The sequence below is a fragment of the Aythya ferina genome (genome assembly GCF_964211825.1).
Source record: "Aythya ferina genome assembly, chromosome: 5".
NCBI classification, from domain to species: Eukaryota; Metazoa; Chordata; class Aves; order Anseriformes; family Anatidae; genus Aythya; species Aythya ferina.
This window is the reverse complement of record NC_140301.1, coordinates 38,721,781-38,744,944: the sequence shown is the minus strand read 5'-3', so window position 1 is coordinate 38,744,944 and position 23,164 is coordinate 38,721,781. Positions and strand designations below refer to the sequence as shown.

Here is a 23,164-nt window from a genome sequence, read left to right as displayed (position 1 = left end):
CAGAAAGACAATCTCTGGGCTGCATGAATGAAGAATGGAATGAAAGGCACATGAATACGAAGAGGAGACTTTCAAAGACTGTTTTAGCCACAGGCCTTTTCATGTCAAATATCTGGTGCACCCAGGCTGTAAAAAGCAAAGCAGGAATTTCTAGGATCAATTTCACCCCTTTGACTCATCCCCTTCCTTTGCCCATTTGCTCTCACAAGACAGGACCAGAGCGTGCAACAGGAAACCAAGCAAAAACAATACAAGAAAAACACATTTTAATTTTAGCCACACAGCTGCCTCTGGGTTCTTTAAATACACTCCCCTCTAAGTGCTTCCATACACCAAGCCATGCGAGCGCTCTAGACAGGCTGAGTCTCAACTGCAAGCTCATTCCACAGCTAATCTCTGTCTGGCACTGCTTCAGCACTCAACCCAGGCTGGTCAAATGCCCAGTTGGGCAAACCGGGTCCTTATCCAAGTGCCCTTTGGCGGCCTCTGTTATGTGGCTTTCAGTGACGAGCTACAGTCTCCGCATTCTTTGGGCAGGAACAAGTTTTTGGACGGGGACTAAAAACAACCTCTTTCCCCCTTATCATCTCCCTCTGCACGTTAATACGCGGCACAAGAAACCAAAAATATCTTTTGAAGTCGTGCCTGCGAGTGACACCGTGCCCCAGTATAATGTGACGGGTGACCTATTCTCCTTGTGCCAGGCTGCGCGTAGCCTCGCTGTCTGGAAAACTATCTGGGGAATTTCAGGACTACCGAGAGAAAAATGGGAAATCTAAAAGCCCAGGCACATACTCAGTTATTCTTCATCTCGGGTTGTTTTTTCGCTTTGGCTTTTGAAGGTGAAACATAAACCACCTCTGAATTCCAGAGGTTTTTTACTGCCATCATGTGGAGAATTTCCTACTGAAATGAAAAACTGTCTTCCCTGGCTGGATATCATTTTTCCTGCCCTTGGCAAACGGAGACATCTAATTCAGGCTTACATCTGCAAAGGGCTAGCCCTGGAGCCACAAATGCCATAAACATCTGCTAAATATTCTACCACCCTTAGTATACTTTGCTTTTGCCCTGCAGAAGCAGTGTTTGTTGGCAGAGCAGCGCCGGTCGCAGCCTGGGTATGCCTGCCATTTCTGATATCCCTTTACAGGTTGCTTTCCACCGGCTGCAGGAGCACACAAACATCTTGTAGCAGTGCTATTTCACTCCATGAAGCAACAATACGAATGAAAACAGTATTACAGCAGAGTATTACCAATCCGGTTATATATATCATTGTAGGATCAGAAATTTACATTCTTCGGGCATTGCTGTTCCCTCTCTGCAATCCTCCATTTTATCTGACCACCACAACAATAGCACTTGAAGAATTTGAAAAAAAAAAATTAAAACAGTTCCAGCAGGCTGTACATTTTAGGGGTCATATTCATTTTAATAAAAGAAGTATTTAATGAAAGAGCATTTCCACTTTCCAGGACGTTCCAAGATTTCAAAAGTTTTGACCCAAACCAGTGACCTCATTTCAATTTGAAACAGCAACATGGAACATCACCCAATTTACTTTCTATTTTATTTCTTTTTAGCTTTGCACTGTAGTGATTAACATTGCATTTAGTACTGTAAAAGTCAAAAGAAAACATTTAGGTAATTTTTCAGTGAGTGTTTCAGCAATACTGCCACATTTGTCCTAAAGGTTTTACTCCTGTTAAATCAATACAATCTGTAAGACAAATATTGCCAGAAAAATTTCAAGCAGCTGTTAATTTTCCCCAAAACATGCAAATTAGTGGCCCCATTTTTAAGACTGGCTAGCCCTCAGTAGCTCCTCCTGAATTCAGCAGAAGAGAAATCAGCTCTGTGTGTTGTTTAGGAATCTAATTGGTATCTCCTGTCCATTCTGCTACCTCCCTTGAAACCAGAACTGTTTCCTAGTTTCTCCCTGAAGAGAGGCTGGCAAACATACTCATTAGGCTCAGCGAGACCCAGAAACAACTCCAGACCAAAAGTATGTTCCAGTTGATATCAACATTCTCCTGTACAACCAGACCTCTTCAGAAGAGCTGCTACACTCAGTAGCTGGTCTGGAGATCTGTGAGGACTGCAATCAAGGCGCTGCCTTCTACCAGTCTCATAAAAATCCATTCGCTTTTGGCTTCAGTATAGATAGGTTATTGGAAAAATCAGCCCTCAGTTTCATCTGCTCCTACAAGAAAGCCCTCACAACTCTCGTAGCCTTGGACACAAACTGCTCAGTGGCTGTCTGTGCAGCATAGATTTCCAAGCCAAAGGTAAAATGGATCCCTGTATATCCCAGGGGATCCTCTACATCACAGGGGATCATACTTTACCCTGGGAATCAGAAGCCAGATCTACATATGGCTCTAGTAATTCTGCATGTTTCACTGTCGTATTAACAAGCAAAGCCCCAAGCACTGTAAGAGGACCCAGAGATGAATTCAGCCACCTACAGTAACAAACCTACAGGGAAAGTGAGTCACAAATGGCACCCAAGCTTTTGGGGAAGCCTACGTCCTGTCCATACCCTGGGCTTTGTGCTATCTGTGTTATGAGGCACAGCACGCAGCTGCATCAACATCACTGCATCATATGATCTCTTTACAGACTAGTTTGTAGAAAACTTAATCCTTCTATGTGCAACTAACATGGCTATTCCTTTAATCCTTAGTAGCAGACGTCTGTACTGAAGGGTCAAAGTCCAAATTCTCTTCTGCATGAGGTACATTTGTTAGCCTTGCACATAAAGTAATGAATTCTTGCCTTTTCATTTTGCTTTTAAAAATTATAGGAAGTAACAGGCCAAAATCCTTATCACAATAATATTCTCAAATACAGTTCTGTGCTCTTCTCATCAATTAGGAAATTACAGATTTGAGATTGCCAGTGCAGCCTTAATTCTGCTACATTATGCATTTGTGCTATCAGACTATCTTTAATTACCTACTGACATCTTAGTTTTTTTCCACCAATCTATGTGTCATTCCGGGAAAATGGCATTGGGAATAAATCAAAACCCTGTAGAGAATTAGGCTGTTGTACTTGCTGTCCTTGCTATATAAATAATGTTGTTTTAAAGGAAGATTTAGGAGTATTTATTGTTATTTTATGTAAATTAAATAAAGCCCTTTTCATTCCGAAAAAAAAATGCCCACAGTCCTTGATTGGACCGAGTTTGACCTTCTCCAGCTAAGCAATCCAAAGAGCCACGCGACACCCAGTGGTTATTAGAAATAATGCAGGAATGCTGAAAGCCATAGGGAGTTCAAAGGTACTTATCCCCATTCTCAGGTTCACAAAATTAAGATGAAAGTAGAAAAACGAAGACATTTGGACAAATTACACTGCGTATTAAACAGCCAGTAAAGATGACCTTAACAGAGTCAACATTTGTTACACACACACACAAACAACCCAAAGCTACCACCAACACTTAAACCCAAACCCAAATAACTTTCAAGTTAACTCAAAACTGAGCTAACAAAGAGTTTAGGAGTGCCAAAGGTGGTATTAAAGCTACCTTCGTTGTCCTCCAACATAATGCAACAAAGAAGAGAGTCAAAAGCATTGAAGATGCTTGTTTTACATGTGGTGTGCCATCTTTGCTATTCATCCATTGTTGTTAAATAGCTTCTACTCTGCTTTTCCTTAATTTGGAGACATTTATGGTAAAGATGTAGTTGCAGATGGATACCTTAATCTGAAAGATGTGTACTTTGAAAAGGAAGCATTGCTAGGTAAGCTTGAAATGTAGAAGAAAAACAAGTCAGTGCTAAAATACTTCTCTAGAGAAAAATCTTGTTAAATAAAAGCTGGGTGAAACTCTATTACCTGTGAAAACTTTAGGTCAGCATAGGTGATCACAAAATATCTCTTTCATGTTTTAATACTTGTTAAATAAGATATTAATTATTTTTTAAAAAAAATCAACAACACACATTTGTATGTAGAGTGTCTTTTTAAACAGATTTGTAAGTTAAATATTGCTTTAATGTACAGCAACCCAGCTAACACTATGTGAAAGGAAACATGTTTGAGATCTAGCGCCCCTCTGCTGAAATGTGAAGCAAATCCTTGTATCTGTATCTATTCATTCTTTGGTTAAGACTGACAAAATCTTAAAGGCATCATTTGAACAATATTCTCCTATTAATGTATTAAAATGGAAGAAATGAATAATAAAAGGAACCAAGATATCTGTATCAAATACAGAAGTTGGACTTTGGTTCAATGAAGTGAGATGTATAAAGCTATTTATTTGCAGGTTAATTCAATGCAATATCTACTGCAACGTATTTTGTTAGTGACAGCAAAAGAAATCAGCGAAGGTATAAAGAAAACAGACTGAGTACTTGCTGTTTTCAAACACCTAACCTCTCCATCTCAGACAATGTATTTTGAAACCATGTTCTTCTGACCTGATTATGCTTTACTTCCACAGTGTGCCAAACATTTATTTCTGCTGCTGAGTTAGGACAAAAGATTCTTTGTTCTATAAGCATGTATATGAAGTCCATGCATCATCTTTAATTATTCAGTTAACACTTAAGACCTATTATTTAACTGCTTCATTGGATAAATACTCGCTTTTGTCCCTCTTAAGTCATCAAAGATTATTTCTACATCTTTTCCTGGAAGAAGAGATTTAACACCTCTTTTAAAAAACTAAAATGTTGAAACACCTAAACTGAGTAAACATGCGCTCATACTTTACCCACGTTCTTTTCACTCTTTTCTTGTTGCATTACCAAAATAAACAAGGAAGTGAATGAAAAGTTAACATTCATTTGCCAAAATGCTCACCTTTAGGATAAACAAACAAACCACAGTGCAGCATATGAAAAAAGGAAAACATCCTGTTGTCACTGAGAGTGAGCTCTGAAAGCACACAGTAAATGGGACTTTGTACCAATGAAGAATGAAATGAAAGAAAGGAAAAATGACATATATTATTAAAACCACAAAAAGGTCATGTTTTAGAGCAGGAAGAATTCAGGCGATAGCACTCAATATAAACCTAAGGTTTGACTCAACTGAATTCAGGGAGAATTCAGATGATAAGATTTATTTAAAACAGTAGTTTACCTTGACTATCTTGAGAAAAATTATCTATGAAGAAGACTGTAGTTCAGTTCTCCTACCTGTTGTCTCTTGGATGAAGGCCTGATTTCACACAGTCCAGGTCTGTTCTCAGTCACCTGAAGTGACGGGCGAATTCACCTGAAGTGAATTGTCTTTCCCATATACAGGTTGCTCTCCGATGAGCTGTTTTCAGTGAGCACCCACGGGCACTCCATATTCTGAGAAATCTGGTCTCTGTGGACATCAGTGAGGGTTGTTTCTGGGGATACGGCAATCAGGACCATGCCTGAGCAAACACCATGATGCAACAGCATTCTTAACATGCTTTTCCGCAGAACCCAAACATCCAAAACTGTAAGGGATCCAAATCCGCAGCCTAGATATCATACATCTCACAGTCCTGTTCAGATGTACTCAGAGCCAGCTCTGGTATTTAAATACTTAAAAATGCATTCTAGAAGTATGTGTAACTACCATTCTCTCACAGCACTTTGAATTAGTAGGACTAGAACCCATTCTGTCACTTTTTCAAAATGGCAATGTCATTTCACATTGTCCCAGCCATTTTTGTTTGATTTGACACGTTATTTGCGAGACTGTGCTGAGATTAAAGGTCCTTTTCTTTTCCAATCAGTAATTATTAGATCATGTTGATCTTTGAAAGAAGCACGTTTTTTTTTTTTTTTTTTTTTTAACAAGACCATTGTAACAATCAAAGTATTTCTTTCATATATTGCTATTCGGGAAAATCATTGTTGTTGTTCAGCCCTTCTACACATCCCTTTTCTGTTTTCTCTCATGAAATTGCATTTCATCTCCAAATGCAAAACATTCTGACAGACTTCTGGGTGCTGGCAGTGTTTATGGAGTTCTTAGAACAATAATGCTGTATTCATTGATCCAGAAGATCCACTTCTACCTGCTTATTCCACCAGTGTGCCCTGGCAGCCAGGAGGGCCAACCGTACCATGGGGTGCATCAAGCACAGAACTACTAGTCAGTTGAGGGAGGTGATTGTCTTGCTCTGCTCCGGTGCGGCCTCACCTCGAGTACTGCATGAAGTTCTAGGCACCACAGTACAAAAAGGACGTGAAACTGCTGGAGAGTGTCCAGAGAAGGGCTACTAAGACGGTAAAGGGCCTAGAGGGGAAGATGTACAAGGAGTGGCTGAGGGCACTGGGCCTGTTCAGCCTGGAGAAGAGGAGGCTGAGGGGAGACCTCATCGTGGTCTACAGCTTCTTCATGAGGGGGAGCGGAGGGGCAGGCACTGATCTATTCTCTTTAGTGACCAGCAATGGGGTCTACAGGAATGGTGTAAAGCTGTGACAGGGGAGGTTCAGGCTGAATGTCAAGAGAAGGTTCTTCACCGAGAGGGTTGTCACGCACGGGAACAGGCTCCCCAGGGACGTAGTCACGGCACCAAGCCTGTCAGAGTTTAAGTAGCATTTGGGCTGTGCACTCAGTCATATGGTCTGGATTTTTGAGTATACCTGTATGGTGCCAGGAGTTGGACTCAATGATCCTTGTGGGCCCCTTCCAACTTGGGGTATTCTGATTCTCTGATTCTATTCAGGGACATCATTGTTGCTGCTCAGCCCTTCTACACACCCCTTTTACGTTTTCTCTCATGAAGTTGCTTTTCATCTCCAAACGCAAAACATTCTGACAGACTTCTGGGTGCTGGCAGTGTTTATGGAGTTCTTAGAACAAGAATAGCTATTCTTGCTGTATTCATTGATCCAAAAGATCCACTTCCACCTATTTATTTGCCCTTGCTTTTCTGCAGTTCATGGAAAGCAGATCCAAACACTCCTTTCACTATCTTGTATTTATCTATTGTGTAGAAGAATAAGGGTGTCCTTTACTCCCCATTTGCTCGTGACAGCTCCTCCATTTGCTGTTTTTCCTCTTGGAGATGACAAGCTTACAGCCTTTGGACCTTTGATGCTGCCTCCCTCACTTTGTACGTGGCTGTTAGCGCGTGGCTTTTGTTATCCTCCCCCTCCTGAGGTATGACAGGTCCCAGAGCAGCCTGGACTCCTGTGAGGGCGTTGACCTGAACTTTTTACACAGCACTTGGGAACTCCAGCAGCACCCCAAATTCCTGACCCCGCTCACCTGCCTGCCCCCCTAGGCACAGAGCCAGCTGGAGTTCCCCGCCACCTCCCTGACGGTGAGGCGGCTCCCCACAAGACCTTCAAATCGGGCTAGCCCTTCCCATGACAGACCCGAGGGCCGTCTGTGCCCCTACAGCCGCACCCCTTCGCGCCTTCCCGCCTTCTCCCCTCAGGCGGCACCGCCATGACACCGCCCGCCCTTAGCGGGGGGCAGGCAGCGGCGCTGCGCAGGCGCACGGCGGGGCGGCGGGAGCGCCATGGTGGAGGCGCCGCGCATGCGCGGAGCGGGCGGCGCTGAGGCGGCCCGCGGGCAGGTGAGGGGCGGCGCGGTCCGGGGGCGGCTGCGGGGCTCGGGGGGGGCCCTGAGGGGCTCTGAGGGGCTCTGAGGGGCTGGCGGCGATGGAGGGCCCAGGGGAGGCTCTCAGGAAGGGAGGAGAAATAAATGCGCCGGCTCTTGCGTGACGGGTGCTGAGGGAGCGGTGTGGAGCTGGGACGGGGCAGGGCCGGGTGTTAGGGGAAGGGTCGGGCGCTGGGACAGGCCCCAGGGCGGGCCGGGCAAGAGGTCCCTGAGCGCCAGGAGCAGGGCCCGATGTGTGGGTGCTCCTGTGTGGCACAGGGGTTGGGGCAGTGAGCCCTGCGGTCCCTGCCCGCTCAGGGTGCTCAGTGACCCTGTGATGTGAGGCCAGCAGCTGGGGTGTGCGCATTAAGCTCACGCCTAGCCCTCGTTCCGTGTCCAGTGCTGATTTTTGGAGATTAACACCCATGCGTATCGCTTCCTTAAGAGAAATGTTTTTGTTTTGGAGAGGGGTAAGCAATAGAAGCGTGGGCCAGGACTTAACTCTCATCTTCCCTTTAAACTTGTTTGTGCCACGAGCACTCAGCTGAGCTGTTCTGTTAGTGGAAGAGACAGTGGAGCAGGATTTATGCTTAATATCTTTTAATCCAGTTAAAATTCGTACAGATTAAGACAAATACTGATATTTACCTTGCAGTGCCAGCATTTTTTCTCTATGGTAAAAATACATGCTTTTCTTACTGGGTTACCTGATCAGAATCCCTTGACAAGGCTTCATTAGAAGATTCTGTTAAGGGTCCCAGAGGAGGGATGGTATCTGGGTTGCTTTTATGTAGTTATGTCTGTCCTCTGTCTGTTAGCAGGTCAGCAGGTGTGACTGAAGACAGAAAGATGAGGCAGAAGGCTACTGAAGAAGTTCTGTTCTGTTGAGCATTTTTCTGTCTTGCTTGTAGTTTTGTAGGTGGTCACCCTAGCATCTCAGCATAGTTATCTAATGTACAGAGTTCATCACTGGAGGTGCCCAGGTTCAAGAACTTAAAGCACAATTCTGACAACCAGGTGTCAGGATTTAAGGTGAAATCTGCGTTTCAGCATAGTTTGTTCCAGAATGTATCTGTTGCAGCGTCATTTGACATAGGTATTGCTGAATACTGCAGTTAATGGGCTGCTGATCTGACCACTATGTGGTCTCCTGAGTTCCTGTATTTGTGATTTTTAAACACACAGCTCTAACGTGAGACACAACTTGAAAGGGTTGCTTCATAGGAACATAATTTCTACAGATATTATTAGACAATTTCTGCATTTCATCCTGTTGCTTTTCTGTTAGCCAGTCTCAGCTTCCTTTTATGAGAAGCAGGAACTTTTTGACTTAATAAAGCCTGCCTACCTTTAGAAAGCAGCTGAGCACTGCAATGATTATGGGGTATAGAAGGTCATAACGTAACTACGTTTTTCTGGGTTTTGTTGATTTTAGTTTCAGCCTTCCAGAGTTCTTGTTTTGAAAGGGTGTGAGGAGGCATTTCTAAGGCCGAGACTCCACCAGGAGTGATTGCAGGTATAGTATGTGTTGCACCTTCAGCAGTATGGATTTCTTCATCCCCAGCATGTTCTCTGATCACAAGACTTACCTCACTCTGAGACTGAAGCAGGCTGTAATAACAAAACCACAGCTTTGGAGGTTCAGCACTGTTTGTTCTCTGGGCTTCACCCAGCACAGCTGACTTGGTTGGGGATTTGGTGCCTGGGGTAGCTGCTTGTAAGATAGGTGCGGACTGAACAACTTTAATTCTTGAAAAAATGTTTCTGAACAGCTTTTAGCTTGTTTTGCCTTTATGGGTGAAGAATTGGCTTTAATGTGTTAGTTTTCTATCTGCATCTGGTTCTTTGACTCATGCGAGGTACTTCTGTTCTGGAAGTCCCCACTTAATTTACTGGCAGTGTGAAAAGGGATGCACAGCTATGCCACTTCACTCAGAGAGTCTTGATTTAATTACAGATAACAACCATACACAAGATATCTTCTATTTTATCTTGGTTACCCATGGTGCTGAACTTCGGAGCAGTCTAGAATTGCGCATTGCACTTTTGGCAGTTCAAGAAATTGCATTCCTATTTCATAACTTGATGTGCACAGTAATGGATTATTGCCTTATCTGACAGAAATCGTAACAGAGTTAGAAATAACTTCAGCAGTGTGCTTTCCAGATGAACCTACCGTGTACTTACTCAGTAATTTTAAGTATGAAACAACTCTACTTCAGGTAGTTCAGTAAAACTGGCTGACTTGTACTCTATGCTTGATTTGCTCAGCTGCTGAAGGAAGGAGATGAATGGCACAGGCTCATTCTGCCCTTTCCACTGCATCCATGTCTGTAGTTCTTCTAAAATTCTTTCAATTGACTGATGGTGCTCACAGCAATCATGTGTTTAAAAAAATAAATTTAAAAAGTCCGTACTGCATTTCTGCCACAGTGAATTTTTTTCTTCCTATGCCTTAGACTTTTTGGCATCATTTAATCTATGCTAAAGGACCCAAAAGCCACGTCTACTATGGTATTGTTCCCTTGCAGTTGGTGCAGGGGACTGAAAGATTGGATTGTGGGATGTTTCTTGAAACTTTAAATATCAGCCTGAGGCAGAGGGAAGACTTGAGTCCCAAAAGTTCTACTTCTACTAAGTAACGTGTTTGTTGAAGCAAAAAATTGTTGCCTATCTTTTCTATTCTGTAATGTGTTGTTAAACATGCATAGTTGAGAGTATTTTGCAGGGCATAAACTGGTTTTACTGGGAGGTCTTTGCTAACCTAACTGTGTGATAAACAGAGCAAATGTGAGGCTGGGAATTCTGTTGAATTCTACAGATTAGTTACCTAAAGTTTGAGGCATTTGTTAAGCAAATTTCTCTAAGGATATAGGTAGCCGCCTTTGTTGATTTATAGTGTTGGAATTTGCATTAGATTTAGAGGAAGTCTCTATTTTGTTTTACCTGTTTTTGTAGTTCCTCAATGGACAAGGTGTTGAAAAGTGCCTCCAGCACTGTGGAAGCATGGAGACAAAATAGCCGTGTACTGAGACCCTCAAGAAACTATCGGGCAAACTGATGGCAATGAAGAGCTTGAACCATCACTTCAGCATGGCGGCAACCGAATCTGACAAGGACTCTGGATACTCAGGTTTAGAAAAAGACTACGTCACTTTTTTTTCCCTCTTTTCTTTCTTTTTTGTGTGTGTTTGTTGGTGTTGTTAAACAAATCTGATTCTAGCCTCTTACGGTGTGTGTCTGGTTACCTGTTAGGGTCTTTGTATCTGGGACAGGTTGAAAAACCATCCTACCATCAATCATATTTTGGAGTGGAGCTTTATATTCATTCTGTGAATTTCAGTGGCATGGGAATTTAAAACGTGCCTAATAAAGAAATGAATGGAAGAATCTTAGACTTCAGAGTCTAGAAGTAGGAATGGAAAGATTAATTTTTGTTCTTTGCCAGTGATCAGTGAACTAGTGCATCATTCCATCTAGTATCTCTTACAATTTGACTAGATTTTCAGTGTAGCTTAATATAAGAGTGCCTTTTATAACATCAGTAAAATGTAGATGGTATTATGTTTTAATAATCCACAAAATTGTGCAAAGATTGGCTTTAAATGTTAAAAATGCTTAATGTAATGCTTTAACTTTAATGAGAGAGACCTGCATTACTGGATTTGTAGATAGATGTCAAGACACAAAATGACTGCAGGACAGACTGCAGCTGTGGCAGTGCTGGAGCTTGTAGTTCTTTCCTGCACCAAGCTTTGGAGCTGTCTTCATAATAGCGTGTAGTTCCTTGGAGACTAAATACAAAAGAGCAAAAAGTAATAGTTTTTGAGGGGAGACAATACTTGCATGAGAACTGTCCTGAAATATGAAGCCTTTTAACAAAGGCCATTCAACAGCTGTCACAACAGTTCTAATTTTATTGGTATTCCAGAATTAAACTTTATTATTCATTGTGGCTCAGCTGAAAGGAAGCAGAACAGTAGAACAGAAAGGAGGTAGCAAGCGCTCTAGATGTGAAACAACTAACAGCTGAATTCCACCTCTGGCAGATGGAAGTTCGGAGTGCCTGAGTGCGATGGAGCAGACTGACTCGGAGGACGTGCTGAACGCGTTGTGTTGGAACGCAGAGGATGGGCCTTGGCCATGCCCGGTGACCACAAGCAACTCCTTTCCTGCGCTTTCTCCCATGGTCGTAATGAAAAATGTTCTTGTTAAGCAGGTAAGGAAGAAGTAATATATTGGAAAATATTGCACATCTTAATTTTTAACTGTTTTCTTTTCAAAAAAAAAAATTTGAAGGAGGTCATTACAGCCTGGAAAGCAAAGAGTAGCCTGAAAAGTTTTGTTAGTGACAGCCTGTTCTTTTGAGGTGCAGCTGAAATCACTAAGAGGAGAAAAATGTGGAATATAAAGGCTCTGCTACGTTTGCTCTCTGTCTCAAATGAATCTGCAAAAAACAGATCTTCATGAATGTTATGTAAATAGCACCAAAGACTGAACAAAAAAAATTCCTTTTTGAATTTTTCTTTTTCATTCAATTTAGACAGTACAGTAGGATGATTGCTTTTGCTTGATAATTCTTAGGTCCTAAAGGTGCTTTATATGTGATGTGAAACCCTAATCCAGAACGTCATAGATGAACAAATTAAACCTGTACCTAAAGTTAGCCATGGTACGTTTACTTCAACAGTTGTTTCTCTTAATTATGTGTGATGGCTCTCACTGCAACAATTATATTCTCTGTTGATACCTTCCAATATCACATTATGTGTTTTTCCTCCAACAGTTCTGTGAGACATTGAAAAGTTCTGCATTGTAACAGAAGGTGCAAGAGCTTAAAGTTCAAAGTATTGCCATACTACTAGATTTCTTGCTTCTACTCATGTTTTCTTAGCAGAAGAAAAGTTCTAATCATAAAAAACAAGGCTGAAGAATACTTCTGAGAATACAGTGAGAAGGGGAAAGTTTAGATCCTGATTCTTTTTCTATGGAATCTGTTCTGAAAACAAGCAAAACCTGTTCAACTTGGATGCTGTGTCAGTGCTAGCAGAGAGATGGGTTTCTGTTGGTATTTGGCAGATTATCCATTTGTGGAGGAGTTAATTCTGATCTGAGCATTGTGCTTTATCTTGACAAGAAACAATTTTGGTTCATAGTCATGTCCCTAGGTGCACGGACAAAGTACTGTCTAAACGCTGAAGTTTTCACGTAGTACGAAAGAGGCAAGCTTCACCAAAGGCTGTTGGCCTGGGGCTCAAAAATTAAACTGTAATTGTAGTGGTAGTTTCATGTTAAAATCTTGGTCATGTCACAAACAGATAGATAGGAAAAGTAACTAAATAATACATATAACATAAAAGTTGGTAGTGTAGCAAATGGGAAAAGTGGGGAGGAGGAGGTAGATAAAATTAACAGACCCGTTTCTTTTGAGCAGTGCATAGTAACGTTCAAATCTAATTGTGTATGGCTAAGGACAATCACGTTAAATTGGAAAATGCTTATTTCAGTAAACAAAAGCAACAAGTCGAGGTGAGAATGATGAAGCATCTTTCTGGTTCTTTCCACTAGGCCTAGTTACCTCAGGTAGCGATGCTGGTTATCTTATTAAGATGGTCTTTTCAACAAAGTGCTCAGTTGGGCTCACTGGACCAAAAAAATAACTCAGCATCCCCAGTTACTGCAGTTTATTTGTTCCAGTTTCAGTCAGAATCATTCTCCTGTCTAGATCCACTCTGATCCTGCGTGGTGATGTTTACCTGCTGTACTGGTTTCAGAGTGTAAACAGCTAACAGCGTTACAAAAAAACAGGCAGGGCTTAATTCCCTGAAACACAGTGCTGCTGTGGCAAGGCTTCTGTAAGGCTGGTCAAAGTCCTTAATAAGCGGGAAAGCTTTCTAGATGAGTGGTGCTGATATTTGCAAGACATTAGCCTTTATTTAAAAGAAACAACCTAAAAAAAAAAAACAACCACAACTGCAGAATTAGTAAAAAATAAATGTCTCCTCTAATGCAAGTTAGATTTTATGTAGGAGAACAAGAGCAGAACTTTATAGAAGTGGAAAGGACAAGAAAGGGAATAGCAGAGTTAAGAAAAAAACGAGCAAGATGAACAGTTACCACAGTTCTCTTGGCCTCAGTGAATTTGGGTCTCTGCTAGGTGTTGTACAAATGTACAGTAAATTACAACTTCCGACCTGAAAGCCTTGCTTCCTAAGGCTGCGTCTTCTGCCTGGTGTTAGAATCGTGGAATAATAGAGTCATTGAGGTCAGAAGAGACCTCCAAGATCATCTGGTCCAACCATCCCCCTACTACAACGACACCCACTAAACTATGTCCCTAAGCACCAGGTCCAACCTTTCCTTAAAAAAACCCAGGGACGGTGACTCCACCACCTCCCTGGCAACCTATTCCAATGCCTGACTGCTCTTTCTGAGAAGTTTCTCCTGATTTCTCCAGACTAAACAACCCCAGTTCCCTCAGCCACCACTCCTTGTGGTCTTTTATATACACTTCACCACTCATATTTCCATATAGCTTGCTTTTGAATGTGTTCTTTCTTCTGTGAAATAAGGACATAATGTTAACTTTTAGAGGTAGTTGTTCTGTACCCCTGTTACATAAACATCTCACCTACTGAATGAAAAGGATTCTGTGTCACAGTTGGTAATCAAATCTCATCTCTGAGTTTTAGTGTCCAAATCAGTGGATGGTACCTGCTTTTGATGAGTTAAAAGTCCTCTGCTGGGGGGGAATGGACTTCAGCAAAACACATCATTTTCCAGTTTAAACATTATGAGACTGATGTAAAGGAGATGGATTTCAGATGAGTCAGTTCCAAAAATAATAGAATGTCTTAGTGCTAGCTAAAAACTGTGCCCTTGGCAGGCCTGCCAGCAACATTCCGAGTTGTAAGCTTTAGGAATTGGAAGAGCAGCTTGACAGTATATTGTATTCGTGTACATGTAATGGTGATGACTTAAATATATGGGAAATGAGGTGGGTGGTGGTGGTGGTTTTTGTTTGTTTGTTTTTTCCCAGAAATAACATCTCTTACTAGACCATTTGATATGTTTACAGAAAAGCAGGCATGCTTTCTGGCCAGGAGATCTCATAAGGATCCCTGGTAGTGGATTTGAGAAGGAAGATGTAGTAATATCTTGTGAAATTGATGTATTCTCCCTCCCTGCACTGAAGAATATGACTTGTGGGAGGGAATAAAAACTTGAACATCTTTCCTGAAATATAATGGTTTTAAGGCTTCAGTGCGCACCATTTCATCAGAGGTGCGGAATTCAACTGCTTGGGGCTTACAACAGACGGTTTTCCTTGAATTGATTGATATTCAGCATTTTTTCCCTAACTTCATGGTTTTAAATTTATTGAAACCATGTATTGTACTTAAGATTGGAAGACTTACTGAACAGCTGTCGTCTACGTTAAATAACCATTTCAAGAGCTTGCTATAAGAATAGAAATGACAGGATTGTAGTTGCTGCATTTCGACAAAGAGGGTGTCTAAATTATTCCTCAGATATCTGAGCAGTCTTTGACTATTTTAGAATATTTCATAACTGCGATGCTTAATTATATTTCAAGTTTTCTGTACACTTCTTATTTAGCCTCAAGTCAGTAATAATTTTACACTAGCATTTTACAATAAAGGCATGCACTGTAATGCTTTCCTAAATAACTTTCCTAAATAGGAATGTATAAATTCAGATGGAATTGTTTTTAAATATTTGCTATTCCATAATAAATGGATTATGGATTACAGCTTCTATTCTAGTGTTATGTTCTTTTGGCAGAGAAGGATGATTTTGATGGAAGGCTGCTCACAATGTGTTAGAGTGAATAGTATATATCAAGTATTATGAAGAAATGGCACAGTCCATCTGTTTCGCTGAAGGGTTTTTGGTCCTTTTCTACAGCATTGTTGTAAGAATTCTGTTTTTCCCCATTTATGCTTCTCAGGGCAGTTCTTCCCAGCTCCAGTCTTGGACGGTCCAGCCATCCTTTGAAGTGATTCCAGCTCAGCCGCAGCTGGTGTTTCTTCACCCATCAATCCCACCTCCCATTAACCCTCACCCTGCTGGGAAAAAGAGAAATGACTCCACTAACTACCTGCCCATCCTGAACTCTTATCCCAAAATAGCACCGCAGCCTTGCAAAAGAGATCACTCCTTTGATCTAGAGGATCGTCAGGAAACCAGTTGCCATAAACGACTCTGCACAGAAGCACCCAAGATGGAGACTTCTCCTGTATCAAGGAGCACAGGTTTGCCTACTAGTCCTTTTGCCCACCTACCAGTTAGCTTTAAGACCCCTCAGGATTCTTCTAATCAGCAAAATCCTTCAACTTTAGTGACAAGTGGGAAAGTGTCAGCTCTTTCTGGTTTCCACCGTGTTTCTGCTGACGCTCAGAAACTCCCAGGTCTGGCTCCCCTTTTGCCTTTTGGAACTCTGCAGGCAGCAAAGTGCACCCCTCACGAGAATGAGAGTGCAGCACAGACTCCAATGCAGTCTGCAGTGTGGAGCCCCCCGTTGATACCTGAAGAGACTTGCACTACCCCTGAGCTGCTGTTGCAACAGCAAAGCAAGTGCAGACGTTTTCAGAACACGCTCGTCGTGCTACGCAGGTCAGGATTGCTGGAGATCACTTTAAAAACCAAGGAGCTCATTCATCAGAACCAGGTGACTCAGGCTGAGCTGGACAGGCTGAAGCACCAAACACAACTGTTCATAGAGGCAATAAAGAACAATGCTCCGCAGTCATGGGCAGAGCTAGAGGCATCTCTAACAGGAGCAGAGAAAACTAATAGCAACCTTGAAGACTCGGCTTATCCTAACATGTAGTAGAAAGGTACATAGCTGTTAAGTTATTTTCGTGCCTCCTATTTCCTATCTCAGGCTTTTGCTTGAGCATTCTCCGAGTCCAAGACTTGCAAAGTGGCATGCCATTAACAACTTGTCTTCAGTGCCGGTTGTGGGACTGGAACAGCACCGTGGGATCTTGACAGGATGGGTACTTACTGTTTCATCGTGCCCTTGAACTCCATGCTAACTCTGTAGTTACTTGGACTTCAGAAGCTTGGATGTGCTCTGCTGGCATGTTCTCATTCTTGCTGTGAGGAGGCAGTCAGCTGCAGTATTCTGCTAGCATTCCTGTTCCTATTTCCATCTTCAGGTAGTTCTGAGAATGGAACGGCAGAACAGGCCCCAGTATTGGGCCATCAGCAGTTACAAGTAGATGAAGGGAGCTGGCGTGAGGAGAGGAAGCTTAGGTTTGTGGGGTCATAAGTTTAGACCGTCACTGTCTTTTTTTTCCTCGTAGCAGAGTCTTGCTTTTGGGGTTGTAACACATTTGAACTAGTGGAGATTTGCTTGTGCTGCAGCAGCATTCTGTGTTCATTGCAGTCTTTGACCAAAGTGAAGAGTGTCTTAGCACGTTAGTGGAATGACTTGTTTGGATGAGTGTATTTTCAATTTTGGTCTGTGAAGATGAGTAAAAATTGCAAGGCTTGTACTGGAAGTGTTTGTTCTAAAGCTGTGTTTATTTGCACTACCCATTAATAGCTAAGAAGTGCACAAGGCAAGTGGCTTTGGGTTTTCTTGGCAGGCTGCAGAGGCTGTTCTGAATATGGTATAAGGAAGATACTCATTCACCAGGCTTAACACAGGGAGACTGGTTGCTTACCATTTTATCTGTGTATCTAACTTACAAGACTCAACTCTTCTTTTGCTGTGAAATTAGATTGCCAAATATGAAAAAAGAGGTGAAAGGAAAAAGAGCATGATGGCCTGTGGTGTAATAAGTCCTCCCATCTCCCCTCCCTTTTGTTAGTGAGAGAAGTCAGATGAATATATCTATTACAAAAGAAGTGTCAGCTTGGATAATCTTCCTAAAAACTTGACCTACTTGAGTTTGAACTTAAAGAAATAAAACAAACACCAAAACTACTTGCTTCCACATCAATTTATCATTCCTAGCCTGCTTGCCTTGAAATATAGTTACACTCTGCATAAGATGTTAGGCCTTATTAGTAGACATTCACAGTAGTCACGTTGCAAAAGCTGTTCTATGGATGCTTATTTCATTTCAGCTTTTCTAGGCACTTAACTGTGTCAGTCCCTCCAGTGTGGAGGGTTTTTTTTTTTTTCCCAGAGACAGGCTGCGTAAGAGAGCTAAGAATGTCTTTTCCTAAGAAGGGTAAGAAATCTGGATTGTTTATGGTGTGTTCATTTCCACTTGAAAATGCTTTCAAAAAATTATGTTGTCTAGGTCACTGGGTATTTTGATGCTCTGATCACTTGTATCAGCTGCTTCAGATTTTTAGAAGAGGAACTTGAAAGTAGAGCAGATCTCATGCTAATTTTGATTAGACCTCTTCATTTTCTGAAGATGCCTCTGAGAATCAAGATTGCAGAAGACTGTGAAGAATGTTTTTGTAGTCTTCCTAAAATACATGCATGAGAGAAAGTGTAAGGGGCTTCCCCCTCTAAGGGGTTTCCCCCTTTTTAGAGTGATGAAAAGAAATGCTGTACACGCCTCAAGAAGAGGAGAAATGTGAGTCAAGCTTGTACTACATATAGGTTTAAAGAGAAATTTTGTGGCAGGATTCACCCTAGAGCCCTTCTTGAACTGTAACAAACTCATAGCAATGCCTTTTCTGGTATCCTGCCCGCCTGCTGAAGGCGCTAGTGCAGTACATGGGAATTCATTAAGAGAAAAATCTCATAGGCTGTGTTCTATCATGGTTTTTTTTTTTTTGTCTAAATATAACTGCAATGATTGTGTGTAATAGTACGTCTCATAACTCTCAGCACAGCAATATCCAAACTCCAGCAAAACCGAAGGCAGCGTAATTCTGAGTAATAATGTAGAACACATCCAGCTCTTCTGGAACTAAGTGTGATATCCCCACATCTGGGGGCATAGATGTGACGGTGCCTTGGGCCATTTGCACAAAAGAATCTCAGAAGATAGGACTGTTTCTTCTGAGCTTCTTAGAAGAAGGGGAGGAGGGAGTAGTTCCATTCATCTGATACCTGTAATAAACATAAAGTTGAGGTGTGGGAAAGTGCATAGGATATCTTTTCTATTTTTCATAAGATTCTACCTATCAATTACAGAGGGGAACAGGAAGTTCAGAATGTACATATTTTTAGGAAGTGATTGTTCTACAAAACAGAGTGATGGAGTCAGCCTTCCCTAGGAAGCCTGTTCCAGTGTTTGACCATCCTCACAGTACAGAAATTTTTCTTAGTATTGAGTCTCTTCTCCATCCTATTTCCACTGCTCTGATGGAGTAAAAGGAAGGGAAAAACTGGCCTTGCAGGGTGATGCCCTTTGACTTAGGGAGACCATAGCTGAGAAAACTCTCAGTCCACACTGCACCAAGGGTGGGCTGGTGTGTGTTTATAGATGATGGGCATCTCAGCTGGCGTAATTTATATTAGCATCTATCTCAGTAAATCTGTGAATAAATTCCAGCAGCTGGTTAGAAATCTACTAGCCACCAGGCCAGACTTATGGTATTTGCTGAACTAGAAAAATCTGTTCTAGAACTATTATATTTAACTCTGGGGCCCCATAGCAAGTAACTATATCCCTAGATAAATGTTTCATCAAGATTTTCAGTTATAAAAAAGGTTGTTGAAGGCCCCTAATAATAAATCCATCCTGAAATACCTTTCTATTCAGTTTCTTATAGCTGCCTTTATTCTTGGAAGCCCTGGTAAAGCTTTAAACAGTAAGAGCTTTCCTTTCTTGGCTGCAATTTAATAAAATAGGTTAGCTTGGAGCTGTTTTGAGAAAATTAGTTGACTGTATTAGGACCAGAATAGATCTTGATTCTGGACAGGGTCTGGAATTGGTCCAGTAGAGATGAGCAGAAACATTAGCCTCTGATTGGAAACCTGTAAGCACTGAACTTACAGATTTGTGGTGTTTGAAGGAGTAAGGCTTTGCATTAACAACTTTGCCTGAAGACAGCTGTCCCAGTCTAAAAAAGTCAGCGAGACGGTCTGCTGGGGCTTTGAGTGCTGCTGACATGCATGCATGGTAGCTTGATGGCTCAGACAGACTGCTGTTTTTTCTATTAAGTTTTAATAAATGTTGGTATTTTTGGTTACTTTTGCTATGTATTTTTGAAGTTCTACTGCTCTAGTTGGAATGTAAACATTTTCTGTACTTTTAAGTCTCCATTGCCAGCTTTGAATAAAGTAGCCTAAGAACTCTGTTACAGAACATGACCTTTTTGTTAAATCTTTATAGAAACAGACTGTGAAATATGAATCAAATAAAGTATATACTTGACAAGTCTATGGGTTAGCCTAATGCTGTTGAACTGCAAAGTCCTTAATTCCAAAGCATGCTTTACATAGTTCCACAGGAGCATGTTTCCCATGTGAGAAAGTGCAGATCACAGAAGTGATACTATGGTTCCTCTCCGAAGGGCATCACGTGAGCTTTACCAGTATGTATGAATTAAAGGGTTTCTGGGAGGAGCATGGGTAAAAGTGGGCTGTACAGAACACTAAAAATACATTGCAGTGGGTGACCATTGCCATAGATCTGTCATGAAAAACCTGGAAGAATTTTTGAATCTCTTAACTGTTATCTCCATGTGATGACTGTACATAATGCTCACCGTCTGTGCGGGGTGAACTCCTACACTATCGCCATCCTGTCAGCCAGATATGCAGAAATTCTGAATTGTGAAGTGTGGGTGTGGGTATCTTGGCTGCTGAAAGAATTACTTGAGTGAAATTTTACTCTCTTGAAGGAGAAGAAATGTTCTTCATCTGAATCTGTATGCCAACTTTTCAATAAAACACATTTTCCAAGATATGGCCATCCTTACATTTTTTCCTTTGTTCAGAGATCAAACTTCCAGCGAGAACTGAGCAGTTGTTCCTGCAATGCCCAGCAGCCTTGTGGCTTGAGGTCCTGTTGTGAGGTAAAGAGATTCTGGTTCAAGTTCTTACTTGAACCAGACAGGGCCATACCTTGAACCTTGTTGCTTTGCATCCAAGGAGTAGTGACATCAATCGAAGTGCTTTTATTCCCCGAGAATGCAAACTCAGCGTTTGCAACCCTGGTACTCCTGACAGATATGGGTGCAATTCAAGCAGAAAATGTTTCACCAGAATTGTGTTTATGTCTCCTTTAGATAGGTTTTTCTTTAAACTGCAAAGTCTTATCTGCAGGGTGCCAGACCTTTATTTCACAGAGACCAAAAAAGTCAGTTGCTTCTTTTTGGTGCACTGTATCTATCTTTTTCTTGTAACACAAACAGCCTAAAAGGAGCAGAGGTCTCCATGGGCTTGGGCTGAGGAATCTCCTGGCATGCAAAATTTCTGGCACCCACTAGGCTGATTGTAGCTTGCTGTTACTGCTTGCTTACTCATGATTCCTGGGACAGAAATAGGGGCCCCTGCCTGCACAGTTTTATGCTCTAGCTGTACCTTGCTGCTTTTTGGGTATAATGTAGTCATACAGCCCCCCGCTGTATTATATGGTCCAGAGTGTTGAAAGTGCGTGAGACTTCTCTCTAAATCTGTGTGTTTTGGGGTAAGTCCATGAGATGATGTTAATGTTAAGCGTAAATTCCTGTAATCTGAATCAGAAGGCAGTAGGAAACACCAGGAGTTCTGGCCTCCTTTCTGTTGGAGCACAGTTTCCAAGACTTCTTCAAATTCTCATTTGAGTTAACGTGTGTTTTTAGAAGAAGCATCCAGCCTTGATTTGAAAGTGCCTAGCAGTGAAGATCCACCCAAATTGTTCAGAAGGTAATTACTTACTGTTAAAAATGTGCCTTTTATATTGAATTTGAATGTGTTGTCTTTCGGTATCCAGCTGTCAGATCTTCTACCTTTTGTCTGCTAAGCTGAAGTACATGCTGTGACATTGCTGTGTTCTCTGTAGGCATTTATGAACTGAACAAGTCATTCCTTAGCTTTTTCTCAGCTTTCTTTGTTAAAGTAAATGATTACGCTCTCAAATCTTTTCAGTCTGTTGTTCACCTGTGTCCATCTTCTTCGGATCCCTTAAATTTATTTAAATACATTTTTAAATGAAGCACTGAAAGCAAAACAGGATTGTAAGATGCGTTCTACCATGTCAACCTTCCATACTGCTACTGTCTCATCTTTATAGCAGCCATGGCATCAGGCTCGAAGTCTAAATCATCTCTGGACCTGTTGCTCCTAAGGTTAGTGAATTCCTGTCCCTCGCTTATGTTTCCGTGCTCCTTCCATACTCCAAGCAGCCAGAAAGCAGAGCAAACAGTCTCACAGATTATTTACCTCTACTTCCAAACTCTTCCACCTTCATTGTTACCTCTAATTTGTAGTCGAATTACTGAAGACAATATTAACTACCGTCAGTCAAGAACAAATTTCATATTGTTTTCATTTTAACAGATGTTTGACAGATCTCTCTATACAAATAGGAAATTACACTTGTAATACATTTCACAACATCCAGCTAGTTTCATGTAATTCTGGTTTCAGTGTGTCATATGAGAAACTGTTAAATATCCACCAGAAGTATGAGTATGTTCTTGTTTTGGCCTCAGTCAATTTTTAATTGCAGTTCATCAAAACAAGACAGCGATTTTTTGACCAACTCTGTTTCTTTTGATTCATGAATTTCAATTACTTTTACTTTCTGTTTATATACTCGATTAATACAAAACTAGAGGTTATTCCATTGTTTTCTCCCCATTACCCAGCTTATGTTCATTCAGATCAGTCTACTTACCCTCTGAAAAGCTGATGCTCTGTTAGTTTTTTCCCTCTCCTTAGACCACTGAAATCTTGCCTAGTGGTCTGAAATTCACTGAAGTAGTACTGATGGTCCGGAGATCTTCTTGCATATCTCCTGTTTAAATTTTCAATCACAACTTATTCAGACTTGCTGACTTAAACAACAGCTATTAAACATTTTTTAAAATGTCCTGAATTACTTTTTGAAAATGGAAATCAAGCTGTTATGATATGGGAGGAATACATCTGGCTTTTTTCTAAGCGCTCAACAGAAATTCTTCTGAAAAGCTTCTGCCATTCTGCACTGCAGCAATATAATTTCCATCTTGCAATGGAGCAGCGCCAGCATAAAGACTTCTTCTGCATCTCATACATTTTAAGAAATAGAGGAAGTGTGGGGCTTTTCAGGGCCAAAAGGGGAGTTTCATCAACTTCTTCATCGTTTTCTTCTTGTTCTTCTGGTGATTAAATTAATTGAGTTAGTTTAATGGAACTGGAATGCCTCTTACCATGCCCACTTAGGCAATTTCACTTTTTTCCCATAGCAGTAGTAGGGGATATTTAGACCACTTAAATTTACGAGGGCTAAGAAATCCAGTAACAGACAGAAAACCAATGCTTATTGTTTTTTAATAGATAGGACCGCTTGAAAAATTAATGTGCTTTCAATGGAAAACTCCCATGTTTTTATTGGAAATGAAAATCTATTTTGTCTGGAAGCTTGGTGTTTTGCAGCATTAGTCACAGCACTCACTTTTTGGTGAATTTCAAGCAGTGTGGAAATGCTCTGGGCAGTGTGGGTGGGGGCAGATGTTATTTCTCTTAACCTTCATCCTCTTCTCC

At 41.4% G+C, this 23,164-nt stretch overlaps 1 protein-coding gene across 5 annotated transcripts; it reads left to right on the top strand.

Annotated features, from left to right (window-relative positions):
• The first annotated feature begins 7,464 nt into the window (after window positions 1-7,464).
• Window positions 7,465-19,876, top strand: CIPC (CLOCK interacting pacemaker). 5 transcript variants are annotated; one of them, XM_084520419.1, is made up of 4 exons: window positions 7,465-7,528; window positions 10,510-10,684; window positions 11,601-11,770; window positions 15,524-19,876. In XM_084520419.1, exons 2-4 carry the CDS (start codon window positions 10,612-10,614, stop codon window positions 16,403-16,405), a joined length of 1,125 nt encoding a protein of 374 aa, XP_084376545.1. In that variant the 5' UTR covers window positions 7,465-7,528; window positions 10,510-10,611; the 3' UTR covers window positions 16,406-19,876. The 5 variants fall into 5 exon arrangements, with proteins under 5 accessions (XP_084376545.1, XP_084376548.1, XP_084376549.1 ...); XM_084520422.1 differs by lacking the exon at window positions 7,465-7,528 and adding an exon at window positions 7,750-8,021; XM_084520423.1 differs by lacking the exon at window positions 7,465-7,528 and adding an exon at window positions 8,045-8,583.
• The last annotated feature ends 3,288 nt before the right edge of the window (window positions 19,877-23,164 follow it).